Source organism: Astyanax mexicanus, chromosome 13 (genome assembly GCF_023375975.1).
Source record: "Astyanax mexicanus isolate ESR-SI-001 chromosome 13, AstMex3_surface, whole genome shotgun sequence".
Classification (NCBI taxonomy): Eukaryota; Metazoa; Chordata; class Actinopteri; order Characiformes; family Acestrorhamphidae; genus Astyanax; species Astyanax mexicanus.
The window spans coordinates 38,197,269-38,219,977 of record NC_064420.1 but is presented as its reverse complement, the minus strand read 5'-3'; the positions used below and the strand labels follow the sequence as shown (position 1 = coordinate 38,219,977).

Below are 22,709 nucleotides of genomic sequence, written 5' to 3'. Positions count from 1 at the left end.
CTACTTAGCATAATTCCAAATAAATCAAGCTGCCAACCAAGGCTCAGTGCAGCCACTTATTCAGTTAATTACATTCAGAAGGAAACAGTCATGTAAAATAAGTGCTTCTAAAAGGGAAACTATTACAGATTCAACAGTTCTCTTACAGGGCAGTCAAAGGAAGTTCTAAACCAGCCTAAAATGTGGCAGTTTAAAAGGATATCAGCTAGTTAGAAGGGTTCAGAGAGGGTGAAACCACAGAGAACACATCAAAAGTTGCAGTTAAATGGGGGCCTCATTCAAATTCATACAACAGTTAATCACATCCACTGCAGGTATGCGGATAAACTTTGTGCTAATCCAGTTCTGCATGCTTTTCTGCCGAGATACTCTGCAGTGTTTCAGCTGAACACAATGCTCATCATGCATGCCGAGCATGCATTCCCATAACTAGTTTGTAATGCACCTGATGAGAAAGTAAACACCCAATTAAAAAGGTTTTCCAGAAAAAAAAATGTATGAATACAAAGTAGAAACAGCAAACAGATGAGGCCTGACTTTTTTGATGAATATTCATTTAACATGATGCTCAAATCAAACGCTTTGGATTATGTTGGGCAACAATATGTCGGGTTAAATACTAAAATGGATTTACTACAGTGTTAGTTTGGCTTGGATTCAATCTATCCCAGGAGACACCTGGGTTACTTACTCAGGGATCTCATTGGTCAGTTGGCTTGTGTGCGGAGAGAAGATAATAAGGAACACTCATATGAGACAGACAGACAGGACACAGACAAGAGACAGACAGATAGACCAACAGACAAAAGGACAGACAGAAGATGTATAGCGCCCAGACAAACAGATTACAACTCCTTGCCACAGTCTTGTCTGGCAGGGATTACAGGAAGTGTATTTCTTTGGGGCCAAGAAAAACACAGCATTGATACTCTCAGATTTCACAATACATTATATGTATGACAACTGTAGGATGTCTAAATGGTCTAAAAGGTTTCTCAAGATCAACACGTTGACCCCATTTACACCTGGTCACTTGGTGTGACTAGTAATCTAAGATTTTAGCCACATGTATTTAATAGCACTTGGTTGTCAAATGTATCTCCAGTAAGTCAGACTGAAATGTTATTAATATAAGGGACTGAATATGTGAAATCGTTTACTGCAATGCAAATATTACTGGCATTTTCCTTGGTTGAACTGGGAGAAGTTTTGGTTTTTAAATGCTTTTTGGACAGAGAGATCAGTTTACACAGTTAATACATGTGGCTCAAATGGCAAATGGCTCAGTCTACTTCCTGAAGTGGATGAAGAGTTTCTTGGTTGCGTATTTGTAAGTGACTTGGCCTTAACCAGATATAATCCTGAACAGGTGTAAATGGGATCTTTGATTGGCTCTGTTCACACTTGGTCACTAGAACTCAATCCCAATTCTCAATCTGGAACAGCAGGTGTATACTTCAGATTTGGATCTGTGAACCCTGCAGTTGTCATCTTAGACTGGAAAGCATTAAAATGTTGTAATTATTATTTGACAGGATTGATTAAGACACTCTTATTACACTCTTATTAAGAGAAGGGGAAATGTAAGCAAGTTTTCGATGATCAAGGGAGCTTATTTAGATATGCCTGTCCAACAGAAGCATACTAATGTACTACTCTACAGCCAATCATAGCGTATCTGCTAATGGTTTCCAACAGTAAACCTCTACAGTTCAACCATTGGCATTTCCCGCTTTGTTAAGAGAAGGACGAGATAATAAGATACATTACAATGCACTTCTGAAGAGCAATCCAGTTTCATTTGATTCACTTACGACAAAGAGATTAATGACTTTTTTACGTATGTGACCCCACTGCTGTCGGAAAGCCACGGGCAAACGAGACTGATCCGAGGAGAAGAAATTAGCTCATGATTGAAGAAGAAAACAATTAAAGAGAGAGCCCTCCAAACGTGCTTCTCGATATGTGCCCTAATGAAGACGTGGGGCTTTAAGCTTCCGATAATGGAAGACGGGTGGAAGGGTTCGGACAATATATCAGCTCAGCGTTCTGCAGGACAGTACTGAGAGAAGGTCGCTCCAGGCAGCACTGTAATTGGAACTGGGCAGCTAATTAGCAAGACTCGCTGAAGACAGAAGAGAATCAGAGGCGGTGGAAATAGTGAGGGATGAGAGCGAGCCATTAGGCGAAACGAGTAGGCACACAGGGCCAAAAAGAGGCCGGTAATTTAACTTGACGTCATTGGTGCTCATTGAGTGAGGGTCATACAGCTGGAGGGCACGGGAACGTATTCATTCGGAGAGCGCCGGACGAGGCCGAGAGCCGTCCGACGACTCGCTGAGATCTCTTACCTCTTGGTGACTCCGTTGTGATATTCAATGAACGTTCTCCCGTCAAAAGCTATGGCCTCGGACTCCCCCGCGGCCTTTTCGTATGTGGCTGGGAAACAAGAGAGGAAGGGGAGTCACATTACATCAATCGATAAGCAACACAGCGCTCCTTAATTACAGGAGAGGAGGTGTGATGTATTGTAATTTTCATGCTTGTGTGGTTTAATTAAGGTTAAAAAAACAGGAAGGAGGCACAGCAAGGTTAATGAGGTTAGTCTAGAAAAGTTCTTCGGCTGTAGTTTTTCGCACTTGTGCTGAGAATATCAATCGAAGCGGAACTAAACATGCTGAAAGCTGGGGCTGTTTTCTGGGTTTTTTTAAAGATGGTGATGAAAAAGCCAGTAACTCTTTTGCAGTGGTCATGTTAGCTAATGGCTTATAACACCTGCTATAGGATAAACAATAAGGAAAAGAATGAGAGGTGGGATGTCTACACTGTAAAAATACAGGCTGAATTCAGGCCATCTTAAACAAGCTTAACAAGAGTACTTAAACTGAACTAATTTAGTTGAAACTCAAAAACTCCCATTTTTATCTCATTTGATCTGTTTACTTTCTATTCCCTTCAGCAGGTTAAAACAAATGATGTAACTGGAAGGATTCTGACTGAGATTTGAACTCTCACTTAATGAGCAGCAGTTAGACTGTGGTTCTACTCCAGAGCTGTGAAATTACATTACATAATAAAAAGACAGTTCTGAGCAAATTTACTTTTCCTTTTTTACTTGGGACATCAAAATGGTTTTACACTTTTTTTTTCTGCTTGAGTAGCACAACTGTCTAACTGCATAATCATAAGTTCAGAGCCAGTGAATTAAAAAGCCCTGCATGATCAGGAGTCCAAGAACAAGAGAACAAGAAGGATATCCCCCAAGTAATAGAGAGCTACAGCTCTAATACAAATGAGTTTGATGCTGAAAACTAAATTTTATGTTAACCAGAATGCAGAACTAAAAAGTTTGAGGCCAAGACGTCTTACATCTTTCTGGTGATGCTGTGATATTTAATAATACCAAGATGCTTTTCAGCTTTTGCTAAAATAAGTTAAGTAACTCAAAATCACACTGGCCTAACTCGATTGTTTTACACTGTATACAATAATTTAGATTTTAGAATTGTGGAAAAGGAAAAACAAAGCAAAACACTCACCATGCTGGCATTGTGCTCCAGTGAAACCATAGGGGCACACGCACTCATAGCTGTCAAGCATTGGTACACATTCTCCACCGTTGTGACACACGTCGCCGGAGCATGGGTGGTGGGAGTACATGGACACGTCGCTGGAGTGAAGCGCATTTTCAGGCTTGAGGATTTGTGTGCCCATCACAGTGATCTGTGGACAAAGCAGAACAGATCAATAACCCACTGAACCAGCACACACTCATAATGAATTTATGGAGTGGTGTTACGGTAACAATGCACTCGCTGTGTGTGTTTAATGGACCACATGTCTATACGAGATAAGTGTGAGATAAGCCCATCATGATAATTACGTTATTGACTTATCGTACAATATGTACAATAGAAGAACCACAGTCTTTTTTTTGCTGACCTCTATATTGCTCATTATTGTTATAATTTTTTTGAAACAGGAAAAAAATCAGGAATTATTTGTTTTATTTATTAAGATATTTATAATCCAACTGCAATGCTTAGAAATCGAAAAAGTAAATAATTAAAATCTTATTGCTTTTTAAAAGGCTGGAGATGCATTATTATTATACCATTTTAGTACTACACTAAATCACTAGAATATAATTCTTAAAATTAGCTACATATTTTTGGGACATATACTGTCTAAACAAACACAGATAATCAAGAAGAAGAAAAAAAAAAACAGGCTTTTACCTTCTGGATGGCCCCCTTAAAGCCTGATTTAAGAGACGCCGCCCTGGCCACCTTTGAGAAATCTGGAGCTCCGCCCACGTACAGCGACTCCTTCAGATTGAGATCATTGTGCTGGTTCTGGAGAATGTTGAAACAAGAACAAGGTGAGAACATATCTACAGCACATTACAGGTACATTGAAAAATTAACCCTTCTTTATGCCAGAGTGTTAATTATTAGCATATATTAATTTTAATTTGAATTCTAATTCATACACACTCTTGGCTCATTTAACTTATACTTAAAGAGAGACAGTATTATATACAAAGTGTAGCCTATCGATACATAAAAAGGAGAGTTAGCATGAGCCAACACATTAATTTGGCTTTTGCATTTAATCCTTAGCCACATCAATGCTTAGTCACATCTCTTGTATTACAAAACATTCTAATTGATTTCGGGTGCAGCTCTCTCTCTCTCTCTTTGTGAATAGCAGATGATTCATTTGCTCATAGTCTACACATAAGAGACAGTAGAGGGGAGAGGAAAAAGAGTAAAAGAGAGTGGGTGTGGGGGTGGGGGTGTTGGTGGGGGTGGTTGGTAGAGGCGGGGAGGGGGGGGGCTCAAAGACTCAAAGAGAATTGGAGCGATTGAAATGAGTACGACTGATATGGATGGCTTTTTAATGAAAGAGTATAATGAATGTGTGATTATTGCTCGGACCTTTTATATTCCGAGTGGTAAACCTTAATTGGGGGGTCGTTTGCACTGCAGATGACCATGAAATCATTGTTCTCCAACCTGCATGAGAACGGCTTCAATTACAATTTTTTTTTTTCCCGCTTAAACGCGGTGGGCTACACGTACGCCGATTTAAAGGATCTTTATTTTATGTAGAGCAATAATTGCCTCAGGGGGAGGAAAGCGAGCTAATTGCTGGAAAACAAGATGAAATGTTCAAATGGGTTGCCAGTTTCTGGCACCGGGTCCGGCTCTTATCCCAGATTAAAAAAAAGGAAGAAAAAAGAAAAAAAAAATACAACAGAGACAGATATGGGCTTGAAAAAGCCTGGCTATGGACCTGAGGGCCTGTCCAAGCTACTGGCCTGGGCCAAGTTAGCGTAGCCAGTGAAGCCAGAGTAGCCAGCATAGCCAGGGTTGCCAACACCGTTTCAGCCCAGCTTCTGTGTGATGTGGGCAGAGCAGGGTGAAGTGAAGGACCTTGACACAAGGCTGCCATGCACCGGCAGCCACAGGCTCTCTCTCTCTCTCTCTTTCTCTTTCTCTCTCGTTCTTTTTTTTTTCTCTCTCTCTCTCTTTTCTCACTCTTGCTCTCGCGCTCTGCTGGAATCAGAATGCACTGAGAAACTGAGAAAACTGACTGAGGGTGTTACAATGAAGTTTCGTGGAGAGAGAACGCAAAACAAACAGCAAAAAAGAACAAAGTTTGGCTTTAAACTGCACATTCCCTCTCTCCTCTCTTTTCTCGCGCTTGCTTGTTCGTTTGCTCTCTCGCTCGTTGGCTCGCCCGCTCGCCTGCCCACCCCCCTCCCTCCTCCTTTCTTCACTCCCTCTGCTATTTAACTGTCTCCATCCACTGTGAGTCTGTTTAATGGCCCTCCCACGCGAAACTAATGAAGACGTTTCATTGTTGTAGGAAGGCTGCTGAAATAATGGTGGTCAAATGACAACTCTCTTTTTCTCTCTCTCTCTCTCTTACTCTCTATCTTTCTCTCTAGCTCTCACACTCTCTCTCTTTTCATTGCCGCCCCCATACCAGCTGGCCCGAGGTGAAAGCCAAACCGAGTTCTTCCTCAACTGTCCTCTCTCTCAATCTCGATCTCTCTCTCTCTCTTCTCTCGCTTGGGCCCGCTTTCGCTCTCCCTTTCTCGCCCTGGCATATGGAACGGTGTGAAAACACAGCTCTCGCATCTCTCCCTTCCTTCTGCCTGCTCTGGTTGGATGGAGAATGAAGCAGAGAGAGAGAGAGAGAGATGAACGGCGGAGCGAACTCGATGGTGCTGTCACAGGGAAAAAATGGACAAGGAGGATGTTCAGGAGGACGTCAGGTGATCAGACTTTTTCAGTTCATTCAGTTCATTACCTTGCGCGATTTCTTACATCCAGACAGCGCACGAAAAAAGAGCATAGGGCAGGTGGGCGGGGACGGGGGGGGTAGAAAAAGGTGGGAGGAAGAAAACAATGTTACCAGAGAAGAAAAAACAGAATGTCAGTACAAATAGAAATATACAGTGCAGCAAGGAAAAGCAAAGAACATAAGCAATAGACACTCATCGTCAGAAAATAGCTGCACCCAGAAGGAATCAATGTGCCAGACTGTCATGGAGAGACTCAAAAAAGCAGTGGGTCATTTTTTTTAAGTGACGAGTCCAGCTTTTTTGTCTGGGTGGAGAAAAACAACGGATCCTTGTGTGGAAGCACTGTGGTCAGCGGCAAGATGTGCTATTGCTAGTGTTATTATGCTAGATCACTTTTGGTCTTCATTACAGGCTCTTTAATTAGGCCCTGGAATGAGTGGCCCTATCTTTTCTGAATTCTAACACATCTGCACCATTTCATCAGGACAATTAATGCTCATTCACACACTGCTGTGGATGAAATATGTGTGGGATGCTTTTGGATGTGTTATTAACAGGTTATTAAAACAGGATACCATGCTAAGATTCCTGAAAAGTTGCTTTACACCTGCTTTACACACTACTTCTATATGTGTAGCTCAATATATATGACCAAGAATTGTGCATATGCACCTAATTTTAAATTAAAATGCATTGACCCATGTAGCATTTACCTTCCTTCCTAATAAATAGCATTGCAATCTGCCACTTCCTTCTGGGTGCAGCTATTTTTCGCAACCATGTATTTGACGATGAGCATACACAAAGGAGCCAAAATAGCCAGCCATACCAAACAACAGAGACAGATCATGCAGTGCACATCTAAACTAACAACAACAAAACAACAACAAAAGAAAACCAAGCAGCCTTCGGAGAGGAGATCAGAAGATCAGGAAGGAATACTAAAGTCTCCGACCGCATTTTACAGTACTGCACCCACACACTGTGTTTGTATTCCGCTTCATGACAAGCGAGAGTAGCTACAGCTTGTTTCGGCGGAGTCGGGCCTGGCTGCGAAGGCTTCTGTGGGGGGGGGGGGGGGGGGGGGATAAACAGTATTTCTCCAGGGGGGTACTCTGTAGGCTGCGAGACAGGCCTTTCATAACAGGACCCTTCTGCTCTCTTCGCCCCATGTTTTCCCTCTCCATCATCCTCTCGCTTTAATAAGATTTTCTGCCTCTGCGGCTGGAACCGAACACAATTACCATATGTAGGATGGCTTGATAAAAACAGGAGTCATGCCGCTTTTTCCGAAATGCCTACGCACAAAATATATGGGCCTAATCGCAAATTACGCTCCTTAGCGTAATTGGGGGACGCGCAAACGCTCAAACTCCTCTATTACACAGCCTTTTTTTCAAACGGGCGTTTTGAATGCGGCTCTATGTGGCATCACATCATTTTCAGGGCCCCTTTCTGAGCACATCTAACATCCATCTAAACACACAGGAAGCGGTTTGTGTGGGTTAATGTGAGTGGGTGCACGAGTGCACATCGGATGAGCAGCACAAAGTCAAGTCATTTGCGCAGAAAAGTGGGAAGACGTGTACAAAAGCAACACACAGCTGAGGGGCCTTGCGGGGAACACTTCCAAAGTTTTGCACACACACATACACACATTCATGCATGCGCCGCATACCCAGCTGCATAGCATACACACACACACACACATACACACACACACACTCCACTCCAAACCCCACTCCAGACTCCACAAGATGCACCCGGCACATCATGAATTTCTCATTAGCACTGCTAGCCAGAGAACAAAGTTGGCTCCACATTAGCCGGCTCGTTAAGTGCCGCGAGGACGTTTTGAAGTGAGGAAATATTACTGCATATATTTGCTGCGTAAGCAAGAGTCCAGCACCCCGGCCTTCAGAGCTAACACGGAGCCAAGGCTGCCCTCGTTTGGCTCAGGCACAGCAACACAGGTACAAAGCCACAGCTGAAGCCAGAGCTCCAATAAAAAGCTCCGAGGCCTCTTACCGGAGACTCTCCTCTGACTGGGTCTTTGCCATTAACGTTGATCTCTCCCTTGCGCTGGGCTCTCTCCAGGTTCACCGTGTTCCAAACGTTCAGCTTGATCTTCTCTTTGCTCCTGTAGCATAAAAGCAAACGCACACATAAACAAAGTTTAATAAAGTTACGTTCCAGTTAACCTTTATTAGCACAAAAGAGAGGTCTATTAACGATGAAATACAGTTATGTTATGCTAAAGCAGTAAAGGACAAAACAACAAGAAACCAAAGCTCACTTACACAACAAGAAAGAACATAAGAAACCTAATAAAAGACTATTTAGGGGAGAGTAATAATGTACAGCTTACTTAAGAGATCACTTCAGTTTCTGAATCAGTTTCTCTGATTTTCCAATTTATAGGTATATATTTAAGAAAAAATGAACATTGTTGTTTTGTTATATAAACTACAGACAACATCTCTCTAAAATTCCACATAAAAATATTGTCACTTCAAATAATGCAGAGAAAACAAGTTCATATTCACAAAGTTTTAGGTGTTCAGAAATCAATATTTGGTGGAATAACTCTGGTTTTTAATCACAGTTTTCGTGCATCTTGGCATGTTCTCCTCCACCAGTCTTACACACTGCTTTTGGATAACTTTATGCCACTCCTGGTGCAAAAAAATAAGCAGTTCAGCTTGGTTTAATGGCTTGTGATCATCCATCTTGCTTTTGATTATATTCCAGAGTTTTTAAAAAGTTGTTAAAATCAAACAAACTCATCATTTTTAAGTAATCTCCTATTTTTGTCCAGAGATTGTATATTTTTTGCTGATCATTTTTAGGCAGCCACGAACACAGCCCTACATGGGTTGGACAATGAAACTAAAACACCTGGTTTTAGACCATAATAATTTATTGTCCCGATGGACAGTTCTGGTGGAAACAGGAGAGTTGAGGTGCTCACTGAATTCTGCCGTGATTTGAAAAGCAGACACTTTCCCCACTTTTCCCACCCAAGAACAGTAAGATTGCTATCTTACAAATCCACATGTTTGAATGCACTACTTGTTGAACAGATCATCAGGATTATTATCATCAGAGATGTAAGGTGAGGAATAACTGCTGGCAACATACAGAACCCACATTAACACCAATCTCTCTCACAGAGTCTATAGCCAGAGCTGGCTAGGCCTACCTAATGACAGCTGGTCCCTTGCCCAGATCATATCTAAATTCCAGGATGCCGCCGATCAGCGCGAGAGAGATGAAATCTCCTTTCCCATCTGTCTTCTGGCCGTTATAGAAGATCATGCCGTTTGAGTCATTCGCCAACAGAACCACAGTCATGCTGACCTTTTGCCTGCAGATAAATCATACAATCATCTCATTACAGGTTACATTAAGCTGATGCACATGATGACTAATCATATTACTGGGATTCTGGAGTGACAGATTGTTTGCAAAAGAGGTGTAAAGTGATGTGAGTGGTGATGGTGCTCAGTAATTACTTCAGATCATGGTTATATAAGTGCAGGCCCTTCAGCTCGAGGTAAGACTCTCCATCAAAGTACGGAATGTAGGCTCCTTTCTTCTCTGATACTGAAAATGTATGGACGAAAAAAAAAAAGAGTTTATTAGAGTTAAAACTGCAGTTTAACACACACACACATTCACATAAACAAACCCGCATACCTTGGTCTGTGAATTAGAACGTTTTGCATTCAGTACAGAAAAGCCTTTCACTACTAATTATGTTGGATTAGAACGTGCGCATTTTGGACAAGGATGGTGCGCTGAGATTAAAAAGCCAATTAGCTAGCGCTTTAAACACTTGCTGACTATTGTACACGGGAACACAAAAACCTGCAGACACAACAAGGAAGTGTGCAGTCAAAGCCTGTTTAGAAGACTCAACCACAGGGGCCCTGCCAGCTCAATGGTCTGGAAAGCTTTTGTGTTTCTTGGCTATCCTGGGCAGGACGCCCTCTGCTGGCCTGAGCTCATGTGGGGTAATGATCCAGCAAGCCTGGCTGTCCTGGACTGATCTTGGGAAGGGAGGGGGTATTAGGCATCAGGAATAGGATCATATAGTGGAAAAATGGGCAAATGAAAAAACCATATTATACTAAACAAAGTCATATATATGATATTAGGCCATACTTGAAAACTAAGCTATAAATGAAATTGACATATATCTCCCTATAACAGTTTAGCCCCAACTGCTTGTTCACTTATAAGGAGGGTCTTAGTGTTTTAGGTACCCCTTAACAGTACCTCTGCTACCCACTGGGGGGCTACGATCCACAGCTTGAAAACAACTGATGTAGAGCTGTACAGGACAACCTGATCACATGTGAGGTTTAAACTGAGGAACAGTGATGAAAACTGTTAAAAATTCTGAAATAATGTTAAACCAAACTAATTCATGATCAAACAAATGTATGAAACTGGCTCTCTATCTCACAAGTACAGCCATTAGTACAGCCATTAGTCTCTTTAGCTAGGCTAATTGTCCTATCCAATCAGCTGCTACTTAGTTGTAAATCCCTCATTACAGGTGATGCCACAACACAAGGAGGGTGAAGACTAGCACATGCCTCTTCCCACACATGTGAGGTCAGACACCACCTCTTGTCGAACTGCTGCTGATGAAGCATTGCTGTGTAGCATCACAGTGCACTCGGAGAAAAGTGCAGCGACTCGGTTCTAATACATCAGCTCACAGACGCCTCGTGCTGATCAACATCACCGTTTAGAGTGACGAGGAGAAAGAGAGACATCTACCCACCCAGAGAGAGCAAAGACCAATTGTGCTCTCTCAGGGCTCTGGCAGCTGATGGCAAACTACATGACCAGGATTCGAACAAGCCCCTTTGTACATTTTTAATTCAAACCACACCAGGGATCAAAGCCAGGCAGCCTATCAGTGTCGGCATAGGAGGAGCTTATGCTATGCATGCATTTAGACTTTTTTTAATTCTAGGGATTGCAATTATTGTATTCTTATTTTGATGTCAACAACTAAAAAAGAAATCCTCAGAACCGAAAATTCTTCTGATTCTGAAACAATGTCTTCGACTACAAGCCACCGCAGGCCCCTGCTCTCGCAACTAACAGCCTCCAAAACACAGCCCGAGCTCTAATGATGGAGCCAGCCTGGTGTATAAGGCACGCCACTGCGCGAGCTCGTGTTCAGAACGTTCAGATCTGATCAGAGCGGCGGACAACTATTGGCCGTGTTTGCATCACTACTCTACTCCATCATCTTCCTCGCCGCTCCTGCGGCATTTCTCTTCACACAGGGGTTGCTCGCTTGTTATAACACTCGTTTCTGCCACGCACCACACTCCCCCCCTCCCTTCCTCCCTTCACCATCACAACCCCATCTATATCTCTCTCTATATATATCTCCCATCCTCTTTTCCTTTCTTTGTCTCTCTCTCTCTCTGCTTTAGACTCATTCACTCGCCTGCCTGCTCTCTTTCTCTCTCTCTCGTTCGCTTGTTCCTTCGCTCTCTCACTCCTCCACTTGATGATCCCTTATCTCACAGTTGCCTTTCTCCCCAGACACTTTGCCTGACTGAGTCCCCATTAATCACGATGTGTGGCTGACTGATACAATTACTCATCTCATTGATTTAAGCGATAAAAAAAGAAGGCGCACTCTATGTGATGGGTGCGCTCAACTCATTGATTCTGGTTCACCTCAATTTATTTTAATCACTTGCTAATGGAGACTTGCTTGGTCAAAGGGCTTCTCTTAGGCCCGTTTCAGAGGGACTATATGCGTAACAGTTGCGTACGCTATGCTTGCGCCCTGCAATTGCCAATCATATTGCTTTGAGAACTTAAGCAGGTACAGTAATGTGAGGGCCAGCTTGGGAAGGAAATAAAGGCTCATTAACATTTCCTATTTGTATACCTACCTCTTGTTTTCGAGTTACCTTTGGGAAGTGGTTGACATCTCCCCCCCCCCAAAGAAATGGGACAACCCTTTAGGAGCCCAATACATTGTTAAAATTACCAGGCTAATAGCCAATGCTCTGTAGGCAAACCTGCCAGGCCGTTGTGATAGCAGAGCAGCCATCAGGTTTAGCAATCTCACTGCTGGACTTCAGTTCAGTTGCATTATTTTGAAGAGGGTGGATGTTTGATATTTATTATCATTCACCCCTAACTCTGAGATTATAAACAGTTATCTATTCCAGGGTTCCAGGGTTATAGGTTAGCATATACAATGTAACTACTGCACCATTTAAGGTGGAATGGTTAATCTAGCCAGCAAAAGCTAGCAACCATCAGATGCCGCCATCTTGCCAGTGATTACTCATAACCCTCCATTTGAAGTGGGCTCCTATAAATCCCCATTAGGAGACTTGACTTGACTGCGTACACACAAACTAAAGGGAATAATTTGTAGGGTCATAGTGTAAAATGGGATTTGCCCAACGAGACAAACAAAGAGACAGAAAACAAAAACACAAAAGCGTGAAGAACTACTGAAACCTTCAAGCAAAGCAGCTCCCTTGTTGCCTCCCTACAGCCGCTGAGCTCCAATTCCCCGCAGAGACGCCACCACTGCCTCTCTGAAATCATCACCCGGGGGCGGCGAGCTGCAGCTAACCAGCTAACAACCACATCAGCAATGCAACAAACAGGCCTGTCGCCCAATCCCCATGATTCAGCTCCAGCCACCCCCACCCTGCGGGCCTTCCATCCGTTTGATCTTCCGTTTCGGGTTGGAACCATACCATCACAATGTAAACAGAGCACTGGAAAACAACACCCTGTTAGTCTAAATCCCCAACCCAACACCACCTCTGCCTCTGCTGTTCTATAAAGCTTTTCTTTAGCCCAGGCTCACCTCCTGAAAAGCAATCTCAAGCTCACATTTTTCACATCACCAACAAAAAGAAAGAAAGAAAACAAATCTTTCTATAATCATTTCCAAGTCAAACAAATGATGAAGCCAGCCTGAACTTTTCTTGATATAAAATCAATACAAAAAATTCTGCAGAGGAGTAACAGATTAGAGTCGATATTGTGGCGCCGTACCTTTTCTGCAGTGCTTGCCCTCGCGTCCCATGGGACACTCGCATTTGTAGCCCCCCTCTGGAAGAATGGCGCACTGGGAGGAGGGGTGGCACGGGTTCGGCTCGCAGGGGTTGTGGGAGTCGGCGCAGGTTGGACCTGTAGAGGAAAATTAGACAAAATAATGAACATAAAGCTACTGTGTTGCTACTGCCTTTATTAGATGTGGCATTTTTATTTAGTGTCTTTAGTACCTGTGTAATTACACATTAACAACAGATGCAATAACCATGTAACTACTGGTGAAGAAAATTACTATTATTATTTTTAAAATGTTATTTACAGGACAGGGGAGTAGGGGATTTACCTGTTGGTGCTTTAAAAAAAAATGAGTACAACAAACCCAAATAAATATGTATAATAATAAAAACCCTACAGACTCAGTTACCTTCACATCCAACTTTGTGCCTCTAATAACAGTGTAAAATCCTATTGCTGGACGTTACCGAGGCTTCCCTTCATATGGAATGGGGTCAGGGATTTATACTGTAATGGAGGTCATTTTCTAATAGGATTTAGCATTATTACAACTCCAGATTAAGCTCTGGAGCACCAAGACCCACTCGTGTGCTTTCCCGACTGGAGAAGTGAAAACCGCTTATGGTTAGTGGTTTTGGCTTTGGAATTCAGAGGGACTCCATGATGAGGAGGGACTCTTCGAAACAGTCTGAGAGCTGAGAGAAGAGTGCGCCATGGGAAGCCGTGATGATGGAATGAAGACTCTGCGGTTTTCCCAAAGGGCTTCCTCTGTGGAGCTCATTTTCAACAACCCAAGTCAGCAAGAGGAGCTCCATCATGAAGAAACGAGAGCTTGCTTCATCTCACCTCACACTCGTGCTCTTTAAACATTAAAGGTTAGCCCTCATATTTATCCCTCTGGCCGGCTCCTCTGTACACACCTTCACTTCAAAGAGCCTTCACTCTTCTACAGCCCAACCTCACCTTCTCCAGCGCAGCACCCAAATCGAGTGTGTAATATTGAACTGTATTACTATGAGGGTCGTTCAATAAACGCTGGCGAGCAGAACAACAGAGCAATTTACTGCAGGCAATATGTCTCGCGACTGGAGTAGCTGCAAAGATGGGGAAAAAAACAAAACCTAAAAGAAACATCTCAGATGAAAACAAAGAGAATAATGCTTCTTGCTTTTTGTGGCTGGTTATCGTAGTTCCAGCCTTCGCCTTATCTTTCTGCTTGTAGGTCGCACTGCGAGTGTTGCGGCTCAGCTTCAGTGTGTAAAGACTGGCACCGGCCACAGTACCTGCTTTTCTTCTCCGCCGCCTCTTCTTCAAGGCCCTTATTAGCAGAGAACTGCTGGAGCATGACTGTTTGGAGAGCAGATTGGGCCAAAGGCCACAGACCAGCAGCTACAGCTCTATACGCCTTCAGAAACCAACCAGCAGAGACTCAACTATCAGACCAATTACCCACTCTACTTTCTACACAGGGCATCGGCAAAGCAGCCCAAAAGAGCAACAAAAGCACATTGATTACTTCAATAATTACTCAAGAAGTGGTTTGAGGGAGCCAATGTGAATGCTAATTCAGATTACCCCGTACAAGTCCAGCAAAACACTCTTTTATCCTCGTCTACTTACATTACGTAACTCCTTAAACCTGTAAAAAGGCCTTCATATCAGTTTTTCACCCATATAACAGTATGCAGTATGCGTTTATGTAATGAACATCAGTTTTATAGACCCTAAAATAAACACAAAGTATGCTAAAACTAACTGCTAACAAAATTATTGACAGAATTAAAAACTTGGGGTTCATCAAAGGTTAAGGAGGCCTTGTGAGTGTTGTGATCACACCACGCCCAAGTTGTGGTGTGATGATCTGAGGAGCCACCCCATACGACAGTATGTCACCACTAGTAGTGATACAAGAGACAATAGCAGCTCAGCAATATGTGCAGAACATACTGCAGCCACATGCGTTGCATCTCAATGCAGGGCTTCCAACTGGCATTTTATTTTCAGCAGGATAATGCTCATCTACACAAAGCAAGGGTTCCCAGGAATGTCTCTGTCAGACTGCAACACTTCCTTGGCCTGCCATTTGCCAGATTTATCAACAATTGAGCCTTTAAGGGGCCATCTTGGATGCCAGATTTGGCAAAACACAAGTGTGCAGAATCTACAGGCCTTAAAATTGAATGTCTCCCTGGCAACAGTGTCAAATCTTGTTTCCAGGCTAAAGGCAGCTCAACAGGGCTTTCTCTGCACAGTTTTCCTCAATAAACTTGTCCTTTCGCTCTAATACTGTAATCACTTGCATGTATCATATATACACTCACACATAGAAAGGTTTATTCGATTTCAACACCTCTTAAACCTTTCATGATGCATCATTTTTTGTGGAGAATAAGAAAAAAAGCTGTGTTTTGACTGGCTGCACAGTTTTTGTTGCGTTAATTAAAATAACAACAAAGGGTGAAGCACTCTTTATAGCTTTTTTTTAAGCCGATTTGGCAGATCCAAAATGTATATTTAAATATTATGTTTTTTACATCACAAATACAGTGGATTCAAAAATGCCATAACTGGACTGGGGAGTAGTGGGAATTGTACATTTTAAAAATATAAAACTTCAGAAACACTGTCACATACCACTGTAACATACAGTAGCCCTTTCATTTCTCCATTTCACTTTACAACAAGCCACAAGCAAGACCTTCTAAAGGGTTAACAGCACTGACTGACACGTTGGGATTACTTTCGGAAGTAAAGTTCTGGGAAATAAACTATGTAAGTCCTCCCCTCTGCGCTGCTCCAGTTGTCCGTGGTGACCTGCCAGCGCGGGTCAGGCTGAGCTGTGTTGTTCTTATTTTCTCCCTGAGCATACACTCTTCCCTGCCCACTTCTCATCTGCCCTTTAAAAAGGGAGGTAAACACTCATCCATCTTACTGTAACCTCCATGTAGCACGCTGATTACACATGCACCCTCTGTTCTGCCTCATCTTTCATCCACGGGGACCAGCTGCTGGACTCATGATCAAGATCGCTATCCAGATCTGATTGTGAATGAGGCCGGGCCTCTCATCACGCAGAGCTCATTCCAGAAGGAGGCTGAGTCACAGTCCTGCGCCGCCGGCAGACGCTGAGCAATAGGAGGAAAAAGACGGGGAGAGGGCAAAAAGGTCAACTCACCGGAGAAACCATTCACACACTTGCAGTGGAACATCTCGGCTCCCTTCGTGTGGCAGGAGGCTCCGTTCTTGCAGGGGTTCGGAGAACACGGGTTGTTGCCGCACTCGCCGACGGCTGTGCCGAACAGGACGTTGCCTCCGTTCTCCTGCAGGTTGTAGACCATGTTGTTGACGTCCAGTTGGCGGATGCAGCCGACCAGACCAGCGGAGACTGAGGTCCTCTCCTTCACACTGAAAGAAAGCAGTTTATTAGAACATAAGATCATTTTATGCATAATGGCAAATCATACAGTGTCAGAAACCACATACATCAATGTAAAATTACTCATAAACTTCATGCATTGATTTTTTAAATAAAATCTTCTTTTTGTACTGTTTTTTTATGTCTTTTTGACATCATTTGTATCATGCAATTGTTCTTTATAGATTTAAATTGAATGAGAAATGGATCAAAAGACATGCTTCAAAATTAAAGTTGCACTGATTCCACAGATTTCTTTTGTTGCTTTGAATGATCTTTGCCTTTTCCTGTAAAATTGTATAAAATGAATTCTCCCAAAAATATGGTAGCTTTCATGATGGCGGCCATGTTCCAGGCATAGCCTGCAAGATTGGCCCCCCTCATTCATTACTTGATGGGGAATTCAGATATATAATTTTCCCTTTTGTTTCTGAAATAAACATACATCCTGGGACAATTGACTCACCCTGTATAAACTTCTAATAATTGTTAGCTACTCAAACCTAATTCGGACACAGACATGTATAGGCTGATTAATTGTGTTTGAATTCAATACAGTGGATCAGGTTTGAGCCCGAGCCCTGTTTTTTTATTTGGATTGCATATCATCTAATTTAAATTGAATCTTATACTAATTATATATAGATGCTGTGCCACAAACTCTGTTATTTTATTACCTTTATTTGATTTCTTTCTAATTCTCTAATTTTAGGATTTGTGTTTTTAGTTTTAGTTTCAAATTTATACCAAAATATAAAATATTTTAAAGGGTTTACAAACTTTCAAGCACTGCTGTTTAATAGACTCATTTTATTAGACTCTATATGGTATTCAGTATTAACGTTAACATTAACATTAACATATTAACATTAAAGTGTGCAATACTGGTCTGAATCTCAAAAACTAAACAAATAAATATTGAATTGGACTGAATTGCTATTAGACTATAGGTCTGATATTAGATACTATAGATGTATCTTATTTAAAGTTGTCAGATTAGATCAGTGGGAGAAAATGGACTCTAAGATCTACAAACTGAGACAGGATTGTGTCAAAAAAGCAACATTATTAATATCAAAGTATTATGATATAGGATTATGATCCCAAAACCTGTTATTTTAGCTCCATTCTCCAATAGGCCGGATTTTCACAGAAACAATAACTAAACTAATGTAAAAGTGTGGAAATACTGATTCAGTTCAAGGGGATTTATGTGAACTGTGAACTTTTTATAGCCTACACAGTCCCCTCATTTCAGGGTGTAATAAGTAATCAGACAAATGAACACAATCCTCAATAAAACGGCAGCGTCTTGTTTGGTATTTTGCGGCTAATCCGTTTGCAATAGATGACTGCCTGAATCTTTGACCCATAGACATCACCAGACGGTGCGCATCTTCCTAGCTGATGCGCTGCCAGATCTGTAATGCTGCCATTTTCAGTATCTGCTTGTTTTCGGTGGCTTTTGGCCCTTCCATACGGATTCCAAAAGGATATCAATGATATTTTTACAACAGCCCAGAATGCTGCTAATACCTTTTAGCTATTTTTGTTCAGTCCCATTAAATCTTATTAGTGCAAATGTCTATCTGCCAGCTTTTAGCGAGCAGCCTAATCAGAGAGCCTCACCCAGGCAACACATTCATTAATTCATTACTCTCCATTTTCTTTTTGTCAGCTCTCCTAATTGAGAAGCTGATGTTGTCTGGCTGCAGAGCTGAGATTTGATAACAGGACTGGAAATAAAGCGAAGTCTCTTACTCCTGAACCATGTCTTCTGGAACGCCGCCAATATAGAGGTGCGTCTCCAGGTTGAGTCCGTCAGTGCCTGTAGGACTCTGTCCCTCCACGGGTGGCTCGTTATCCACGCTCAGTGCAGCATTGCGCCGGTTACGGTTCACCACCAAGTGATGCCACTGGCCGGGTTTAATCTGGACCTTGCTGACCACTGAGCATATGCCAGAACCCGTGTCAAATCTGAAACAGAGCGCAGGAGAGAAGATACAAGTTAATCAATACTTTTCTGTTTTTTTAGCTATAATACTGCAGGAAAGATTGGAATCACTTAATATTAAGTTTTGGATGTTTGCATAAAATAATAGATTTGCAGGGTTTAACATTGTAATATAGACATCATAATATGTTTTGAGCTTTTTTCTAGTCTTTTTCAAGTTTCTAGAAAAAAAAAATACATTTTTAATAGTGAATCCAAAATTTTGCACAGTAACTAAAAGCTTAAGTAAATACTGATTCCTAACCACTAAACAAAAAATTAAATTCTTTACTTTTAAATAGTGATTTAAAAAAAATGTGATTCCTAAATATGGAATTGTGATTCTTAACTAAAATAGTAATTCCAATTATGTATTGATTCAAACTCCTGAAGTGATTCCAAACTTTTAAAAAATGATTTCAAGTGGAAATACCATGATTTTCAAAATGTAATAATGATTCATAACTACTAAAAAGTGACTCAAAACTGTTCAATAATGATATCAAACTTTTTAATAGTAATTCCAAACTTTAAATAGTTATTCCAAACCTTTAAATAGTGATTCCAAATTTGACATAGTGATTCCAAACATTAAATAGTGATTCCAAACTTGATTAATAGTGATTGCAAACTTTTCAATAGTGATTTCAAATTTTAAACATTTGTTTCAAACTTTTCAATAGTGATTCCAAATTTTAAATAGTTATTTCAAACTTTAAATAGTGATTTGAAACTTTTTAATGGTATTCCAAACTTAAAATAGTGATTCCAAACTTTTGATGTGATTCCAAACTTTTCAATAGTAATTCCAAACATTAAATAGTGATTGCAAACATTTTAATAGTGATTCCAAACTTTTTAATAGTGATTGCAAACAGATTCCTTATTTCTGCATACTCATTTGAGACATTTAAATCAAGACTCCCTACATTTAATTATTGATAGCTACTGAACGGTGATTCTATACCTTTAAAATGTGGTATAAGTGAATGCATTAATCATTTCCAGCTTCTGAATACTGATCTCAATTTTTTACATAGTAACTCCAAACTGCAATTACTAACATTAATTACAAACTTTTGAATAGTAATTGCAAAAGGTTTAATAGTTATTACAAACTTTTTCTCTGTGATTTTAAACTCCTGAAAAGTGATGTGATCAGTGATAAAAGAAGATGATTAAGAGAGATGAATGACTTACTTGAGCTCCACCTTTCCTCCTACTAGAGCCAGTGAGAGGAAGTCCTTCTTGCCGTTCTGGCTGTTGTAGAGGAGTATGCCTGACATGTCCGAGGCCCTGAACTCCATGGCGATGCGTACAGTGTGGTAAGCTCTCATAGTTGGGAAGGCCAGGTAAGATTTGCCTCCGAAGGATGGGATGTAATAGTTTATCACTGAGAAAAAGAAAAGGGAAGATAAAGTGGCTTATTGGAGCGTCTCAAACAAGCCTCAGATCCTTCAACAGCCTGCTCTGTACTGATAAAGCAACAAAAAAACATCCCGGGCAACGAGTCTCAGAGAGATAGCGTGCAGGGCCGTGCCTGAGCCTGTAAGGTAAGGCTGGAGCGCCGGTCTGCTGTACTGAGCCACTAAGATAGAGGCACTGAGACAATGATAAGTTCATTGAGTAATTGCTGTGTAATCTCGCAGGACTGCTCCGAGTTTGTGGTGTACATTTCATACACAGATTCCCATTGCTTGGGCATTTATCATCAACACCTCTCTCTCGGGAAAATGGCTGGCTGATGAAGCCTTCTCTCTTCATCACTCTTTAATGGCCTGATTGATCAGAGGGAGGGATTGGTGCTGCATACAAGCCTTCAATTAGCCAGCTTTTTTTTCCCCTCACTGCGCAGCGTTTTATCACGAACTAGTGCTCATTAAAGCAATTAGTGTCAATTATAATCTGATGCAGCTGCGAGGGGTAGTTTCTTACCCAAAATCACAGAGAGAGAGAATGATGGCAGCTACAACTCCTGAAGCGCCACAGCAGGACTGCAATTTGGAACCATAATTGTGCCATTCTCTTCATGTGCAGGACTCGCTAAGAAGCCTTTTGTGATGCTGAGGCTGAGCTGCATATTGTGACAGTTTTTTGGTATCATTAAACTGCAATACAAACAAATACAGTATGTGACCAATGGAGGGGTGTGCTATATCTATTGTATATATATATATATTGTATATCAACATGTTGTTGGTGATTTTTAAAATCCATATTGTGGTAATACCAGTTTGCTGTCTTATTTAAAGTGATGCTTTAAGGGTATATTTAAAATTTTGTATAATGAACAAAATATTCTGAGTTTTAGTGGTGGATTTTATGTTACAATACATTATTTTTTATATTATATATATTTTTTTTACTTTAATAATAATATTTTATATAAAATCTGACTTTTGTTAAGCTGCTGTTTACAAAACAGACTGTTTTTTTATACTTTTATACTTACATAAAATAAAATAAAATAAAAATGTTTTGTTATATTTCTAAAATTACAAATATACATTGCCAACAATATATTATTGTTATTGCACAAAAATCCTAAAACATTGTGATACTATTTTAAGGTTATATCATCCACTCTGTGGTTGAATTGTAAATCCAATATATTATAGTGTGAAGGCAAAATACATTCAATTTGCTACTTTCTCATGTGGTACTGAAATCTGATACATGTCCAATTTGTGGCAATTCAGCACAGTATGAACAGCCAGATTGTAATAAATGTGACTTTAAGTCAAGGAGAAGAAAAAAAGAATGGACAACAACAGAGAGTTAAGAGTTTCATTACAGTAAAAAGAGCTAACAGCTCTTATTTTGGATATAAACAAATTTAAATTGCACTTATGGTGCGATCACGTTTCTAACGAAATGGCTGAGCATGACCACAGAGGGTTAACTAACTAATTGAACTCAAAAATGCTGTGCAAACACATGTTAAATTCTTCTAATTGTCCTCAATTTTAAATTTATTACAGTGTAGCAGAAAAAAACCCTGTCCAATAATGGAGAAGTATACCGTAGTGCAAAACTGGTCCAGCTGTGTCAGTCACACAGTTCACGATTGTCATGACATTAGTGTTATGCCAATTCTGGGCCACGTGTGGCTTGCATGCAACCTTTTCATGTAATACAATTGTACAGCATTTTGGCTCAAAACTGGCTCAACTGTAGCCAGCTGTGGCTGTGTTCCAAACCCAGACTCTACCAGGACCAGGACAAAGTCAAAGCCATTATTCCACAGAAATATGCAGAAATAAATATGCAGGCTGGATAATTATTGTAAGAGTGGTCTCTTTTTCCTAAACCCAAAACTTAAAAAAAGACACACATTCCTATGAACACATTGATGCTGTTCATCATAGACGGACTCACTTTTCTCGCACACGGCTCCGCCCCTTCCTGCAGGGCAGGTACAGGAGAAGTCGTCACGGATCTCCTCGCAGGTGCCTCCGTGGCCGCAGGGCTGAGAATCACATGGACCTGCTGGCTTGGTGTGCTGGGGCACGGGCCTGGTTCTGAGGTGCGTGGTGGTGGTGGGGGGCTGGGTAGTTGTGGTGATCACCGGAGCGGCTGTGGTGGTCCTGCGGGTGGTGAAAGGCCGTCTGGTGGTGGCTGGCCGGTGTGTGGTGATGGGAGCGGTCGTAGGTGGCATGGTGGAGGCCATTGTGGTGGTGGTGACACTGGCTACAGTGGTGGCAGTTGTGGTGAAGGATGGAACAGAGAGACCTGAGACAGGGAAAGAAAAAAATTAGATAGTGTTGGATCTTCTGTGTGTACTTCAGGACCTATAGTACATCTAGAAATGTGAAAGAAACACTATCTATCACTATTTTGGGTGTTTGATCTCACATTGTGTTCTTTAATTTGGGATTTCTGGATAATTAGGGGGTGTTGACTTAAGA

At 41.4% G+C, this 22,709-nt stretch overlaps 1 protein-coding gene across 10 annotated transcripts in view; it reads right to left on the bottom strand.

Annotated features, from left to right (window-relative positions):
- Nucleotides 1–22,709, bottom strand: part of agrn (agrin) — a 356,879-nt gene that overhangs the window by 13,261 nt on the left and 320,909 nt on the right. For 4 of the 10 annotated variants that reach the window (XM_049463009.1, XM_049463013.1, XM_049463011.1 and 1 more), the window contains 13 exons: nt 22,180–22,533; nt 20,002–20,194; nt 18,570–18,785; nt 16,569–16,798; nt 13,379–13,513; nt 9,832–9,922; nt 9,519–9,683; nt 8,345–8,456; nt 6,322–6,333; nt 4,239–4,355; nt 3,540–3,723; nt 2,352–2,439; nt 692–715 (listed from right to left, as the gene is read on the bottom strand). In XM_049463009.1, the coding sequence (XP_049318966.1) occupies nt 692–715; nt 2,352–2,439; nt 3,540–3,723; nt 4,239–4,355; nt 6,322–6,333; nt 8,345–8,456; nt 9,519–9,683; nt 9,832–9,922; nt 13,379–13,513; nt 16,569–16,798; nt 18,570–18,785; nt 20,002–20,194; nt 22,180–22,533 (1,921 nt within the window). The remainder of the gene's footprint in view (nt 1–691; nt 716–2,351; nt 2,440–3,539; nt 3,724–4,238; nt 4,356–6,321; nt 6,334–8,344; nt 8,457–9,518; nt 9,684–9,831; nt 9,923–13,378; nt 13,514–16,568; nt 16,799–18,569; nt 18,786–20,001; nt 20,195–22,179; nt 22,534–22,709) is intronic. The other 6 variants (XM_049463015.1, XM_049463018.1, XM_049463019.1 and 3 more) reach the window with 3 other exon arrangements.